Source organism: Mobula birostris, chromosome 3 (genome assembly GCF_030028105.1).
Source record: "Mobula birostris isolate sMobBir1 chromosome 3, sMobBir1.hap1, whole genome shotgun sequence".
Classification (NCBI taxonomy): domain Eukaryota; kingdom Metazoa; phylum Chordata; class Chondrichthyes; order Myliobatiformes; family Myliobatidae; genus Mobula; species Mobula birostris.
In genome coordinates this window covers 80,292,371-80,307,885 of record NC_092372.1, presented here as the reverse complement: position 1 = coordinate 80,307,885, position 15,515 = coordinate 80,292,371, and the positions used below count along the sequence as shown (strand labels likewise).

At 42.1% G+C, this 15,515-nt stretch overlaps 1 protein-coding gene across 2 annotated transcripts; it reads left to right on the top strand.

The window, feature by feature from the left end:
* Window positions 1-642: 642 nt before the first annotated feature.
* smim20 (small integral membrane protein 20) lies at window positions 643-14,908 on the top strand. 2 transcript variants are annotated; one of them, XM_072252932.1, is made up of 3 exons: window positions 643-808; window positions 11,273-11,329; window positions 13,457-14,908. In XM_072252932.1, exons 1-3 carry the CDS (start codon window positions 700-702, stop codon window positions 13,492-13,494), a joined length of 204 nt encoding a protein of 67 aa, XP_072109033.1. In that variant the 5' UTR covers window positions 643-699; the 3' UTR covers window positions 13,495-14,908. The 2 variants fall into 2 exon arrangements, with proteins under 2 accessions (XP_072109033.1, XP_072109032.1); XM_072252931.1 differs by having other exon boundaries at window positions 11,233-11,329.
* Window positions 14,909-15,515: the final 607 nt, after the last annotated feature.

The following is a 15,515-nucleotide window of genomic DNA, read 5'->3' as shown; positions in this document are numbered from 1 at the left end:
TCTTTACAGTAGAGGAGGCCATGGATAGACATATCAGAATGGGAATGGGATGTGGAATTAAAATTCCTCGTGTTTGAGAAAGAATCAATGATGTTCCCAAGGCACCACACAGACTTATGTTAACTTGTGCTCATGAATGTTCAAATTGGAGGAGCATAGACAACCTTGAATCCGTGTTTTGGGAGCATACAGAAGGCTGCTGTAAATGACAAAGGAATTACCTCACAGACTAGCCGCCTGCCCATCCCATCAAGCACCTCCTGCCCTGTCTGTGGTATTGACTGCATTGTCCACTTTAACGTCAAGGTCACCTCAGACCTACAGAATCCGAGTGGTATCAAGTCATTTCTGATTCCGAGGGGTAGCCCAAGAAGTTCAGGTTTCTCCCTACTTTCTGTGGATGGGAATCACTCTGCAGGGCCCCACTCTCTACTGTATACAAGTCTCGGAAGCATCGATCTACAATATTATTCTTTTCATTGACTGAAACATGAGTATATGCATTCCCTGCATAGAGTGGCAACTGAGGCAAAAAGTTACGTATTTCGACAGGGGGAAAAAAGTTGGAAGCGAACATCCTTCGACGCACGCGCATTGGCCAAAGGGATTTGACCCCAGACCAGCGCTCCGCCGTCACGTGACAGCGCAGGCGCAGTGACGTTCCGCTGTCAGTTTGTTCAATCCTAAATCTCGTCCGTCATGGCCAAGAATTTGCGCGTCGTGCTGCTCTTCGGCGGTTTTGCGGCTGCACTCGGAGCTACGTTTTATCCCATCTACTTCCGTCCGCTGATTTACACTGAGGAATACCGTGAGTCGCGGTCCCCGGGAAGGGCCGTCGGTCGCTTTATCCCCTGGTGCCCGAGGTCCCATTAATGCGGGGTGAAGGGTCAGCATCTCTGACGTCAGCGTCTCGGGGTGCCGGTGGCAGTTGGGATTGGAATGTCGGGGTGGCGCCAATTGGCCGGTCGTCGTTCTGCCGTCAGTCCAGCGCGGCAGCTTCAAATCTGAGAGCGCCTGTGAAATGATTGGCCTTGTTTATTTATTTTATTCATGGAAAAGTACAGCACAGGAACACCCCCTTGGGCCCATCTAGTCCACGCGAACCATTTAAACTGCCTATTCCCATCGACTTGCACTGCTACCATAGTCCTCCATACCCTTCTATGTGCCTATGCAAACTTCTTAAACGTTAAAATCAACCTCGCTTGCACCACGGACTGGCAGCTCATTCCACTCTCTCATAACCCGGTAGAAACGCACCGCATTCCACTGGGAAGACATGCAGACTCCTTACAAAAATGTGGGAGTGGAACTCCGACGCCCCGAGATGTCATAGTGTCACACTAACTGCTGCGCTACCTTCGCACCCATGGGCTAATAAAGATAGATAGAAACATAGAAAATATGGGTGGAGTGGAGCCGTGAAACTGGAGCAAGTGATGTGAGAATGATGAGGAAGGTGAAGAGTCACACAGTTGAGTATAGAGGATGAGAAGAGGCAGAATCAGGTTTATTATTGTTGACATATGTTGTGAAATGTGTTGTTTTGCAGCAGTGGAATAGTGCAAGACAGGAAGATTACAGTAAATTACCAAAAAGTAGATAAATAGTGTAAAAGAGGAATAGAATGGTAGTGTCCGTGGACCATTCAAAGATCTGATGGTGAGGTGGTGAAGCTGTACCTGAAGTGTTGAATGTGGGTCTTCAGGCTGCTGTACCTCCTCCCTAATGATAATAATGAGAAGAGATCATGTCTCAGATAGTGAGGGTTTTTTCATGATGGATATCACCTTGAGGCACCGCCTCTTAAGGGTGTCCTCGATGGTGGGGTGGGTTGTGCCTGTGATGAGACTGGCCGAGTCTGCAACTCCCCACAGCCTTTCGCTAGTAGAACAGTGCAGCACAGGACAAGCCCTTTGCACCATGATGTTGTGCCAAACAGATTAAACTAATAACTCATTAATTAGTCTCTCTTCCCTGCACATTGACCATATCCCTCCCTTCCCTGCATATTTATGTGCCTATCCTAAGAGTTGCTTAAATACTAAATACTCTTTTTAAAGTCTGGAATGCACTACCTCTTCCACCACCACCACCACCTTTGACCATGCATTCCAGGGCCCCAGCCATCTGTTTTTTTTTAAAAAAACTTGCCTTCTCTATTCCTTTTCTACTTTCTCCCCTCATCTGTAATACACAGCCTGTAGACATCCTGACAAAAAGATCCTGGCTGTCTACCTAGTATAATTTTATAAACTCTCAAATCTTTATTCAGCCTCTGCTCATCTAGAGGAATCAGCCCCAACTTGTGCAATGTCTTCTCTGTCCAAATCAGGCAGCATCCTGGTAAACTCTGCACCTCCTCCAAAGCCTTCCTGTAATGAGAATTGAACACAATACGTGTGACCAAGCCAGAGTTTTAAGAAGCTGTAACATTACTTCCTGTCTCTTGACTTAATACCTCGACTAATGAAGACAAACATGCTATGAACCTTTTTTGCCCCCCTAACAACCCTTGCCATTTTCAGAGAGCCATGTACCTGGACAACAGGATCCCTCTGTTTTTCAGTGGTGCTAAGGATTCAGCCATTAACTGTGTGCTGACCCTTTATTTTAGATCTCCCAAAGTGTAGCACCTCATACCTGTATGGATTAAACTCCATCTGTCATTTCTCCACCCATATCTGTAACTGATCCTGCAATATCTTCAGGAATCTTCTATGCAATCTACAATGTTACCAATCTTTGTGTTGTTTGCAACTTAACACAATACCACCATAATTCATCCAGTATTAACAGTAGAAGTCCCAGTGCAGATCCTTGCAGAACTCTACAGTCACAGACCTGCATCCAAAATGAGGCCCATTCATCACTGACCTCTGTCTTTTACGGGCAAGCTAATTTTGGACACAGTCAGAAAAGTAATCATGGATCCTATGTATCTTAGACAATAGACAATAGGTGCAGGAGTAGGCCATTCGGCCCTTCGAGCCAGCACTGCCATTCACTGTGATCATGGCTGATCATCCACTATCAGTATCCAGTTCCTGCCTTACCCCCATAACCTTTGATTCCACTATCTTTAAGAGCTTTATCCATCTCTTTTTTGAAAGCATCCAGAGACTTGGCCTCCATAGCCTTCTGGGGCAGAGCATTCCATATATCCACCACTCTCTGGGTGAAGAAGTTTTTCCTCAACTCCGTTCTAAATGGCCTACCCCTAATTCTTAAACTGTGGCCTCTGGTTCTGGACTCACCCATCAGCGGGAACATGCTTCCTGCCTGCAGCACGTCCAATCCCTTAATAATCTTATATGTTTCAATAAGATCCCCTCTCAGCCTTCTAAATTCCAGAGTATACAAGCCCAGTCGCTCCAACCTTTCGACATATGACAGTCCTGCCATCCCGAGAATTAACCTTGTGAACCTATGCTGCACTCCCTCAATAGCAAGAATGTCCTTCCTCAAATTTGGAGACCAAAACTGCACACAGTACTCCAGGTGTGGTCTCACCAGGGCCTTGTACAGCTGCAGAAGGACCTCTTTGCTCTTATACTCAATTCCCCTTATTATGAAGGCCAGCATGCCATTAGCTTTCTTCACTGCCTGCTGTAGTTGCACGCTTGCTTTCAGTGACTGATGTACAAGAACACCGAGATCTCGTTGTGCTTCCCCTTTTCCTAACTTGACTCCATTTAGATAATAATCTGCCTTCCCATTCTTACCACCAAAGTGGATAACCTCACATTTATCCACATTAAACTGCATCTGCCCACTCACCCAGCCTGTCCAAGTCACCCTGCATTCTCATAACATCCTCCTCACATTTCACACTGCCATCTAGCTTTGTGTCATCGGCAAATTTGCTAATGTTACTTTTAATTCCCTCATCTAAATCATTAATATATATTGTAAAAAGCTGCGGTCCCAGCACTGAACCCTGCGATTCCCCACTGGTCACCGCCTGCCATTCTGAAAGGGACCCGTTAATTGCTACTCTTTGTTTTCTGTCAGCCAGCCAATTTTCAATCCATGTCAGTACTCTGCCCCCAATACCATGTGCCCTAATTTTGCCCACTAATCTCCTATGTGGGACTTTATCAAAGGCTTTCTGAAAGTCCAGGTACACTACATCCACTGGCTCTCCCTTGTCCATTTTCATAGTTACATCCTCAAAAAATTCGAGAAGATTAGTCAAGCACAATTTCCCCTTCGTAAATCCATGCTGATTTGGACCAATCCTGTTACTACTATTCCAGATGTGTTGTAATTTCATCTTTTATAATTGACTCCAGCATCTTTCCCACCACCAACGTCAGGCTAACCGGTCTAGTCATAGTCATAGTCATACTTTATTGATCCAGAGGGAAATTGGTTTTCGTTAATTCCTTGTTTTCTCTTTTCCTGCCTTCTTGAAGAGAGGGACAACATTAGCCACCCTCCAATCCACAGGAACTGATCCTGAATCTATAGAACATTGGAAAATGATTACCAATGCGTCCACGATTTCTCAAGCCACCTCCTTAAGTACCCTGGGATGCAGACCATCAGGTCCCGGGGACTTATCAGCCTTCAGACCCAACAGCCTATCCGACACCATTTTCTGCCTAATATAAATTTCCTTCAATTCATCCATTACCCTAGGTCTTTTGGCCACTATTACATGTGGGAGATTGTTTGTGTCTTCCCTAGTGAAGACAGATCCAAAGTCCCTCTTCAACTCGTCTGCCATTTCCTTTTTCCCCATAATAAATTCACCCGCTTCTGTCCTCAAGGGCCCAATTTTGGTCTTAACTATTTTTTTCCTTTTCACATACCTCAAGAAGCTTTTACTATCCTCCTTTATATTCTTGGCTAGTTTACCTTCGTACCTCATTTTTACTCCACATATTGCCTTTTTAGTTACCTTCTGTTGCTCTTTAAAAGTTTCCCAGTCCTCCGGCTTCCCACTCATCTTTGCTATGTTATACTTCTTTTATTTTTATACTGTCCATTACTTCCCTTGTCAACCACGGCCTCCCCTTACTCCCCTTAGGATCTTTCTTCCTCTTTGGAACGAACTGATCCTGCACCTTTCGCATTATTCCCAGAAACACTTGCCATTGCTGTTCCACTGTCATCCCTGCTAGGGTATTGTTCCATCGAACTTTGGCCAGCTCCTCCCTCATAGCACCATAGTTCCCTTTGTTCAAATCTTAATTTTCTGGAATAGTTTATCATTCAGGACCTTTTCAAATGCCTTGCTAAAATCCATGTAAATAACTTCCAGTGCTCTACATTCATCCTTCCCCTTTGTCACCTCCTCGAAAGCTCCAAACAGATTAGTCAGACAACCTGCCCTCAAAGTCATGCTAACTGTCCCTAATTAGATTACTTTTTCAAATGTTCATAAATACCTTATACTTTATTGTCACCAAACAATTAGTACTAGATCGTACAATCATCACAGCGATATTTGAATCTGCACTTCACACTCCCTGGATTACAAATATTAAATATTAAAAATATGAAAAATAGTTAAAATTAGTAAATATTAAAAATTTAAATTATAAATCATAAATAGAAAAATGGGAAGTAACGTAGTGCAAAAAAACTGAGAGGCAGGTCCGGATATTTGGAGGGTACGGTCCAGATCTGGGTCAGGATCCGTTCAGCAGTCTTATCACAGTTGGAAAGAAGCTGTTCCCAAATCTGGCCGTATGAGTCTTCAAGCTCCTGAACCTTCTCCCGTAGGGAAGAGGGGCGAAAAGTCTTTTGGCTGAATGGGTCGTGTCCTTGATTATCCTGGCAGCACTTCTCCGACAGCGAGCGGTGTAAAGTGAGTCCACGGACGGAAGATTGGTTTCTGTGATGTGATGCGCCGTGTTCACGATCTTCTGCAGCTTCTTTCGGTCTTGGACAGGACAACTTCCATACCAGGTTGTGATGCACCCTAGAAGAATGCTTTCTACGGTGCATCTATAAAAATTAGTGAGGGTTTTAGGGGAGAGGCCAAATTTCTTTAGTTTTCTCAGGAAGTAAAGGCGCTGGTGGGCCTTCTTGGCAGTGAACTCTGCTTGGTTGGACCAAGTCAGGTCATTTGTGATATTGACCCCGAGGAACTTAAAGCTTTTGACCTGTTCCACTTGCCCACCACCGATGTAAATTGGGTCGTGCGGTCCACTACTCCTTCTGAAGTCAACAACCAATTGCTTCGTCTTGCTGACGTTGAGGGATAAGTTATTGTCTTTGCACCATGCCACCAGGTTCTTAATTTCCTCTCTGTACTCAAACTTATCATTACCCGAGATACGGCCTACAATTGTTGTGTCATCAGCAAACTTATATATTGAGTTTGATGGAAACTTGGCTACACAATCATAGGTGTACAGTGGGTACAGCAGGGGGCTGAGTACACAGCCTTGTGGGGCACCGGTGCTCAGAGTGATGGTAGAGGAGAGCTTGTCCCCTATTTTTACAGCCTGGGTCCTGTCTGTGAGGAAGTTGAAGATCCAGCTGCAGATCTGAGTTCTAAGGCCCAGGTTCCGGAGCTTAGGAATCAGTTTATTTGGAATGATGGTATTAAAAGCAGAGCTTTAGTCAATGAAAAGGAGCTTTATGTATGCATCTTTATTTTCCAGGTATTCTAAGGAGGAATGTAGGGCCAGAGAGATGGCATTTGCCATTGACCTGTTGCTCCTGTAGGTGAATTGCAAAGCGTCGAGGTTGACCGGTAGGCTGTGGTTGATGTGTGCCATAACCAATCTCTCGAAGCACTTCATAGCAATTGATGTCAGAGCCACAGGTGGATAGTCATTCAGGCATGCCACCTTGCTCTTCTTCGGCACTGGGATTATCATTGCCTTCTTAAAACACGAGGGGATCTTACACTGAAGCAAGGAGCAGTTGAAGATGTCAGCAAACACTCTAGCTAGCTGGCTTGCACAGGCCCGGAGAATCCGTCCCGGGACGCCATCTGGGCCCATTGCCTTCCTTGGATTTATCTTCAGGAAGGCCCTTCTAACGTCCTCCTCGGTGACGATGAATCTCGATGGCACCAGATCCGGTTCATCTGGAGGGAGCGGGACGCTCCCCTTCTGTTCGAACCTTGTGTAGAATACGTTAAGTTCGTCAGGAAGAGAAGCGCCACAGTTATTGATATTCCCAGCCTTTTCTTTCCACCCATGCTATCTTTAAGAATCCTCTCTGTTAGCTTCCATACTATGGATCCCTATAAGGGATAGAAGTGTAGAGGGAAAATAGCGTCTATGTGCTGTGTTCATATAAATTCCTGGGCAGGTTGAGAAAATAGAGGCATGGAATACAAGAGCAAAGTAGTCCATTGAACCCTTCATAAATACTGGCTTGGCTGCGGCTGGAGGCTTGATTCTTGATGGTTTCAAATGATGAGCAGGAGCAGGCCATCTGGCCCTTTGAGATCATCCATTTATTAATATGATGATCTACTTCAGTGCCAATTTCCAGCTCTGATCATATCCTTTAATTTCCTTAGTGTCCAGAAACACCTCTGTCTCTGCTTTAAATGAACAATGCAATGTCTTTAGCCCAGTGGAGTAAAGAATTCCAGAGGTTCACTACCTTCTGAGTGAAGAAATTTCTGATCTTAGTCCTAAGTAGGCTACTTATTCTGAAATCTTGTTCCCTAGTCCTGGATTCTTCAACTAGGAAAAAAAATTCTTGCATCTAGCCTGTCGTGCTTTTTATATTATACAAGTTTTTATTATTTATTGAGATACAGTGTGGAATAGGCCCTTCTGGCCCTTTGAGTTATGCCGCTCAGCAAACCCCAACTTAATCAAAGGACAATTTACAATGGCCAACTAACATACTAACTGGTGTGCCTTTGGACCAGAGCACCCAAAATAATCCACACGTTCAGACTCCTCACAGATGATTGAACTCCGAACTCCAACACCGTTTGCCGTAATAGCATCATGCTAACTGCTGTGCTACCATGGGGCCCTTTTGATGAGAGCTTTCATTTTTCAAAACTCTAGAGAATCAAGCTCCAGTCCCTCACTCGCCTGACCTGCTGTATCTTGAACTTTAATCTTTATTACATTCACCTTTGACAGGAATAATCATTTCTTGGGTAAGGAGACCAAAACTACACGGTACTCTAGTTCTGGCAGCGACAAGGTCCCTATACAATTGTCAAAAGACTTCTAGTCCTCTAACAAAGGCTAGCATGCTCTTAACCTAATGTACCTGCATGTTGATCTTCAGGATTTGTAGAAGAGCACAACCGTTTTATTTTGGAAATTTCACCATTACCTAATACCTAATTAAGTGCACCAGTGGATGATCTCATATTTTCCACTTTATGTTCTGTCACTTACTCACTCTTTGATATCCCCTTTAAGTCTCCTTACATAATTCTCTGTACTTATAATCCCACCTAGTTTAGTATATTCAGCAAACTTTGAAATTTAATTGTTCTCCTCAGCCTAATTGTAGATGGAAATTTTGAAAAGCTGGTTCCTAAGCCCCAGTCCCTACAGTACCCCATGAGTCACAGCCTGCCATCCTAAGAACTATCCCTTTTATTCCCACTCTGCTTTTTGCCCAGTAATCCATTCTCACTCACAGTCCTTTGTAGGGACTTCCAGTCTGATGCTCGGCTGCTCTCATACCAGATGGAGATGCAACTTGTCAAGATTCTCTCAATGGTGCTCCTGTAGAACACAGTTAAGATGAAGGTGGGGAGCCTGGCTTGCCTCAATCTTATTCGGAAGTGAAGGTGCTGCTGTCCCTTCTTGTCCAGGGAGGTAATATTAAGGGACCTGGTGAGGTCATCAATGCTGTAATCTCCCAAGAACTTGGTGCACTTAACTCCCTATGGAGAAGTTATATATTTTCCAAGTGGGGGGGGTTCATCTGCACCATCCTCAAGTTCGCAATGACTTCCTTGGTCTTCTCCATATTCAGGCTTAGGTTGTTCTTCTCACACCAATCCACCAGCTGCTCCACTTCCTCTCTGTATTCTTTGTTGATGAGGCCAACTAATGTTGTGTCATCTGCAAACTTGATGACATGGTTTGAGCTGAACCCTGCAACACAGTCATGCGTCAGCAGTGTGAAAAGGAACAAGCTAAACACACAGCCTTGTGGACTGTCAGTGCTCAGCGTAATGGGAATAGAGACTGCTGCCCACACAGACTGACAGGTCCTTCTGTTAAGAAGTCCAGTATCCAGTTGCAGAGGGAGATGTTGAGACCCAGTGAGGACAGTTTCCCCACCCGTGTTTAGGGTATGATGGTGAACTGAAGTCTATAAACAGCATTCTGGCATATAAGACCCCATTTTCCAGGTGGGACAGGACAGAGTGGAGGGCAGAGGCTATTGTGTCGTCAGTGGATCAATTTGAGCGTTAAGTGAACTGGAAAGGGTCCAATGTAGCTGTAAGTGAGGCTTTAATGTACTCTATGACCAGCCGTTCAAAGTATTTCATAATGGTTGAAGTTAATGCCACCAGACGATAGTCATTCAGGCAGGTTCCTGTTGCCTTGTGCATTGGAATGATGGTTGCCGCCTTGAAAACTGAGGGGTCAATGGACTTCCAGCGAGATGTTGAATATATTTGTTGGCGCCTCCATTAGCTGAGCTGCATAGTTTTTCAGAACCTGAGCTGGTACTGTATATCATTGTGTGGGTTGACTCTGGCCAGAGTCTTCACCACAACTTTAGCCAGACAGAGCATCTGCTTCCCTGGGGGAGGGGTTCCTTCCTCACCTGCACTTTGTTCTGCACATCAAACCAGGCGCAGAAGGCGTCCAGCCTCTCAGGGAGTGAGGCATCCTGGTCACTGGTGCGCAGGGTAGACTTGTAGTCTTTAATCCTCTGAATTCCCTAATGATCCTGGAATTCTCTCATGATCTAACCTCCACCATCCTCTGGGGCAGAAAATTGCAGATATTCACAGCTCTGAAAGAAGGTGTTCCTATGCACATTTTAATGTCTAGCCCCTTCTAGCTATGCCCCCTTAGAACATGGAATTGGGGGTGTATTTCCCCCAATTCTGTTCCCTAATCTCACTGACTTATTCTTTTGCGGTTTATCAAACTTCTGAAAATTCCAATACATCACATCCACTGGTTCCCTTTTGTTCTACAAGTTACATCCTCAAGGAGATTCAGCAGATAAATGAATTGAGATTTTCCTTACACGTTGCAACATTCTTTGTTCTCTTCTAGGTGTTCAGTTATTACTTCTTAACAAATTCTTGCATTCTCTGTATTGTTATCAGGCTACTAAGAACATTAAGAAGATTAAGGCTTATTTTCTTTCTCCTTAATAAAGAAGACAGGTTTGCGACCCTCCGATCCACAGGAATAATTCCAGAATATATAGAACTTTAGAAAATAATAGGCGATAGATGGGAAGATCTGAAAGTTATAGTGAGGGTTCAGAGGAGATTTATCAAAATGATGCCAGGGATGAAAAGGCAGTGTTGTTTTCCTTGAGGGGTTGAAACTGTGATTTGATAGTGGTACTTAGAATTGTTATGGTTGAGAATTGCAAATGGAGAGAAATTTCTCTTTGTAGATCAAGAAATAGGAGATGAAGAATGAAGCTGATTAGCAAAAGATATATAAATGACAGGAGAATCAACTTATGCAGGTTGGTGGTTAGGCCCAGGAATGCATTGTCAAGAGCAACAGTAGAAACTGAATACAAGTGCAGCATTCAAATAAGTGCACTTCAGACATGTATCCTCTATCATCAAAGAAGACAAACAGACTATGTCCACCAGAACACCTGCATATGTCTCTTTACCAGAAGGACTGCAGCAAATCAAGATGGCCTACAGCCAACTTCTGATGGGCAATTTGGACTAGACAATAAATTCTGGCTTTGCTTGTGTTGCAAGTAAGAAAAAATACTTCAAGGTCTCTGAAAGGAATGTGAGATGAGCTTGTAAGAAGGTTATTTTCCTGTTAATTCAGTATTTTCAACCCAGCCCTTATCCATGTTTTTAAGTCCAGAGTTTGACTGTTGCATCTCATTGTTGATCTTATTTCCATTGTGTGCTATTTCCCCCATTTACCTATTTTCAAAACCTTATGATGAATCATTGGACCTCTCCTGCATTGCCTGCTCTCAAACAAAACCAGACACTTTTATTCCAAGTTAAAATTGGGACTGCGCTGTTTAAGCTATTTTGTGGAGTTTCTGTTTATCTTAATCGAATTGTTTTACTTAACTACTATTCTGAATATTTCAACAGCACAGTATTGACTGGGTTGTTAATTGCACAACTCCTTTTAAACAGAGCAGGAACAAAAGGTGAATCGAACTGGAATAAACCAGGAGGAAATTCAGCCTGGAGGTAAGCTTTTAGGCACTTCGTCATGGACTGCAGAAGTTATTTTTAACATTATATTTTAAATTATCATTTATTGTGTCAAGTGAAATTGCAAAAATCTGAAAATAACTACAAATTTGTTGTTTTACATTATATCCCTAAATTAATAGTATCTGTTCTTAGAGTTTATTTTTTTGTTTGTTTTGTTGGAACATTATATTTCCTACATTTACTCTGCTTTGGATACAATCCCCTGTAAAAGTTATAAACAACACTAAAAATGCATTAGCAATATTCAGTAAATCATATGTATTTGGTTCATTCTTGACCACATTTGGCTACAATTTTGTTGTGGAGCAGCAATATCTTTGCCTCCATCATACACCAGTGACCTGAAGAGGTAACTGTAGCCTTTGGCCAGAGGCAGATGTTGTCAGGTGGTGTCCAACCTTCAAAGAGTGTTTTAACTTTTAACCACTGCACTCTCCAGTTGGCAGTCAGTGATGGTGGCCAAGTCACTGCCCATCTGCTCCTGACTTCTAGCTCAACTCCTCTTACCTACTCCATATCCAGCAAGAGGCTCTTTCTGTTCCCCTCCTCCGCATACATATTGCAAGTTGTTTGGTTCTTGCTCTTTTCGTCAAGGCCCATTGCAAACAGCAACCTCCATGCTGACCTTGCTGGGAACCCTCTACAGCCAATTTCCACGGGAAATAGCCACATCTGTCATCTTTTGTCCCTGCACTCTGTCAGGCCTTTCCTCTCGTGAGTCTCCTTGCATCCTTCCTCCCATGGTACTGTGAGCTCCACCAGAATGATTTTCTTGTCTTTGTTGGACCGTAGTACAATGTCTGGTCGAAGTGTGATTTGCACCATCTCCAGGAACTGCAGCCTCCTGCCCATATCTCCCATGATTTGGCAGTTTGCAGCAGATTGGATTTAGGCCTCTGACATGACTGGCGTGGTCCTCTTCTTGACTGCCCTGTTCGCCCTCTGCCAACTGGTCGCTTTTTACATCTCTCCCTCTCCAGTGTGTCAGCAAGAGACAGCAGGACCTTGTCGTGGTGCCACCTACACTGTCCTTGTGTTAAAGCTCTTTTGCATCCTGACAGTATGTGTGCCAGTGAACCCCGCTGATCACAAAGCTTGCAGTTAGGGTTCTCTCTCAGACCCCATGTATGCAGCTGTCATGGTGTAGAGAGAGTGTCATACACAGACCTGAGAAGGAAAGAAATGCAGAAGCCAGCCTCCAAAGCTCTGCTCAAGTGATCTTGCACTTAGGAAGATCCCATTTTGTCCAGGCACCCTGTGACCCATCTCCACTGCCTTTGATAACTCTCTTTCGTTCTGGCAGTTCTGTACCTGTTTGGACCATGTCACACCTATCCCTTGCAATTGCACTCCCCCCATCCTTGGAAGTGTGCAGAGCAGAGGCCTTGCCATCCCAGGCATGGGTTGCTGATGATGTCTCCCAATTGCAGGGAGCTTGCTGCCAGGTCTAGGGCCAAGGTTTCAGCCCACTTTCATCTTGATCTTGTTGTGAATCCTACTTGATCTATTAGTTTGTACTCAAATCTTCTTTCATTTCTGGATTGTAGTTGTTTGTATTTGCAAATGGTTTGTTAATCACAGAGGAATGGCAAATTGTATTTTTTTATAGTAAGATACATTTATTACATTGATACTCCCACCAGTTGGGCAGTCTGACACAACAGACACTGTATCAAAAGGAGGGTAGCTCCATCATAAAATTTAATGTATAATTGATTTTATTCGTACTTTATAATACCATATTTGTAAGTGCATATATTGTATGTGTAGTAAAGTTTTAACCATTACTTTTAATTCAGAAGTACTTCGTTTAACATTGCATCTTCAGGATCATATTTTCCTTTAGCTCATTATATATATTTTGCAATTGATATATGATTGACATTGTATGTTTAATGGTGGCATTGTGTTTTGTGGGGCTGGTAGAACAATCAGTTACTGTATAACCTAGTTTTGTCATTGAAATCGAATATCATATGACAGCAGGTGTTTAACTTAATTTTTTCAGTATTCGGCTTTATATTTTAAATGTGGCAATCTCTGAAATATAATCTTCTTGTCACAAATCCTATGTTGACTAAATTTTAATCTCTCTTTAAGGAATGAAAGTGTGGTCTGACCCCTTCAATCGAAAGTGATCAAACTGTTGTTAAGTTATAATGAAGAAATGCTTCAATGACCCTTTAGTGCCTTGGCATTATTATGAGGAAATGCTATAATGATTACTATAATGTTAATCTATTCATTAGGTAATGGCAGGATTTATATTGAAATGGATTTTTACATTTAAACTTTCTCAAAAAGTATCAATGTTATATGATTGCATGCAACTCTTGTGATGTGCTAAATGGCCTCTGAATCAGAAGGTGGCATGTTCATGTCCCAGTCCAGAGATGTGCATTAAAAAATAAGGACACTGACATTCCAAAGCAGTACTGAGGGAACATTATACTATTAAAAGTGCTATTTTTCAATTAAGGCCCAGCTCTCTTCTCTCTTCTCTCTTCTCTCTTCTCTCTCTCTCTCTCCTCTCTTCTCTCTCTCTCTCTCTCTCTCTCTCTCTCTATATATATATATATATATATATATATATATATATAGATGTATCTCTAATAGGTGGAGATATCTCACAACAGGATTTTGATAACGAGCATGGTGTAGGGGGGGGGGGGTAGGTGGGATGAGAAGATCTTTAATTTCCAAGCTGTAATTGAACCTTCAGTCAACATCAGTAAAATTAATTATGCAGATTTTATGACAGGTATCAAAGGAAATTTATTGTCCACATATTGGCTACTATGTTCCCTATATCACATTGCAGATTGCACAGTCATTTATTGGCTTGAATCTGTTGTCTGCAGTTTGTGATTCAAGTTTCAAAGTACATTTATTATCAAAGAATGCATAAATTATACAACTTTGAGATTTGTTTGCTCACATGTAGTCAGAATGCAAGGAACCTAAAAACCCAATTAAAGAAAAAAAAATAAATAAAAATAAAAACCCAACATCCAAGTTCACAGATTTGTTATGGTATTTGGTGTTCACTAAATAATTATAGTTTACTGGAAATAAGGACTGTTTAAAAATAGCTATAAACACAGTAATGATCCGTCATTAACCCCAATGAACGCACAAATTTCATATAATGAGACTGTTAGAAATTATTCAGTAGTCGCAAGATATATAAATTTTTGTTTGGTTGTATAAATGGCTCGTGCTAATATCTTAGAAGCAACAACTCAGAGTTGATATAGAGATTTGTTTAAATACTTGCTTACCTTAGTCTGAAATAAACTATGTGACTATTATAATAGGATTGGATGTTATAGAGCAATAATTGTACAATGGTAAATTTACAAAGTGTGTACCTATTTCGCTGGAAGAAAACTCTCAAATTGTTTATAAGATAATAAATCTTAAAATAGCAAGGATAACCAGTGTCATACACTAAAATAGCATACTATTAATTAGTGTATTATACCTTGGCCTAATCACTGTAAACTGTGGAAAAAAATATTAAATAAAGAATAGTTGCTCATCTGACTGCAATTCTTTGCAATGTAATTAATACATTATTGCTTAATTACATTTTCATTGACATTGGTAATTAGTTTATTATCACATGTACTGAGATACAGTGAAAAACACGTTGCATGTCATTCAGACAGATCATTCAATTTCAGAAGTACAGAAAGGAAAACCAGAGTACAGTATGTAATGTTACCATTACAGAGAAAATGCAGTGCAGGTAGACAAATAAAGTACAAAGGCTTTTATGAGGTAGATTGAGAGACCAGGAGTTCATCTTTAGCATGTAAGACGGCTGTTCAAGGGTCTGATTATAGCAGGAGCCTAGTGGAATATGTTCTCAAGCCTTTGTATATTTGGCCAAATCAGAGGGAGAAGCAGAAAGAATGACCAAGTTTGGAGGGGGCCTTGATTACGTAGGCATTCGCAGACAATTATGTCCTTAGAAACAGCATGATGTGAATTGAAAAACAATTGTTCTTGCCTTTGGAACACTGGAATTTTAGGGATTGCCAGCTCAGATGTATTTGCTGGACTAAAAATTTAATTTATTTTTGTGCCATAAAGTTCAAAGTAAATTTATAATCAAAGTATATGAATCTCAAGGTTGTATATGTAATATATACTT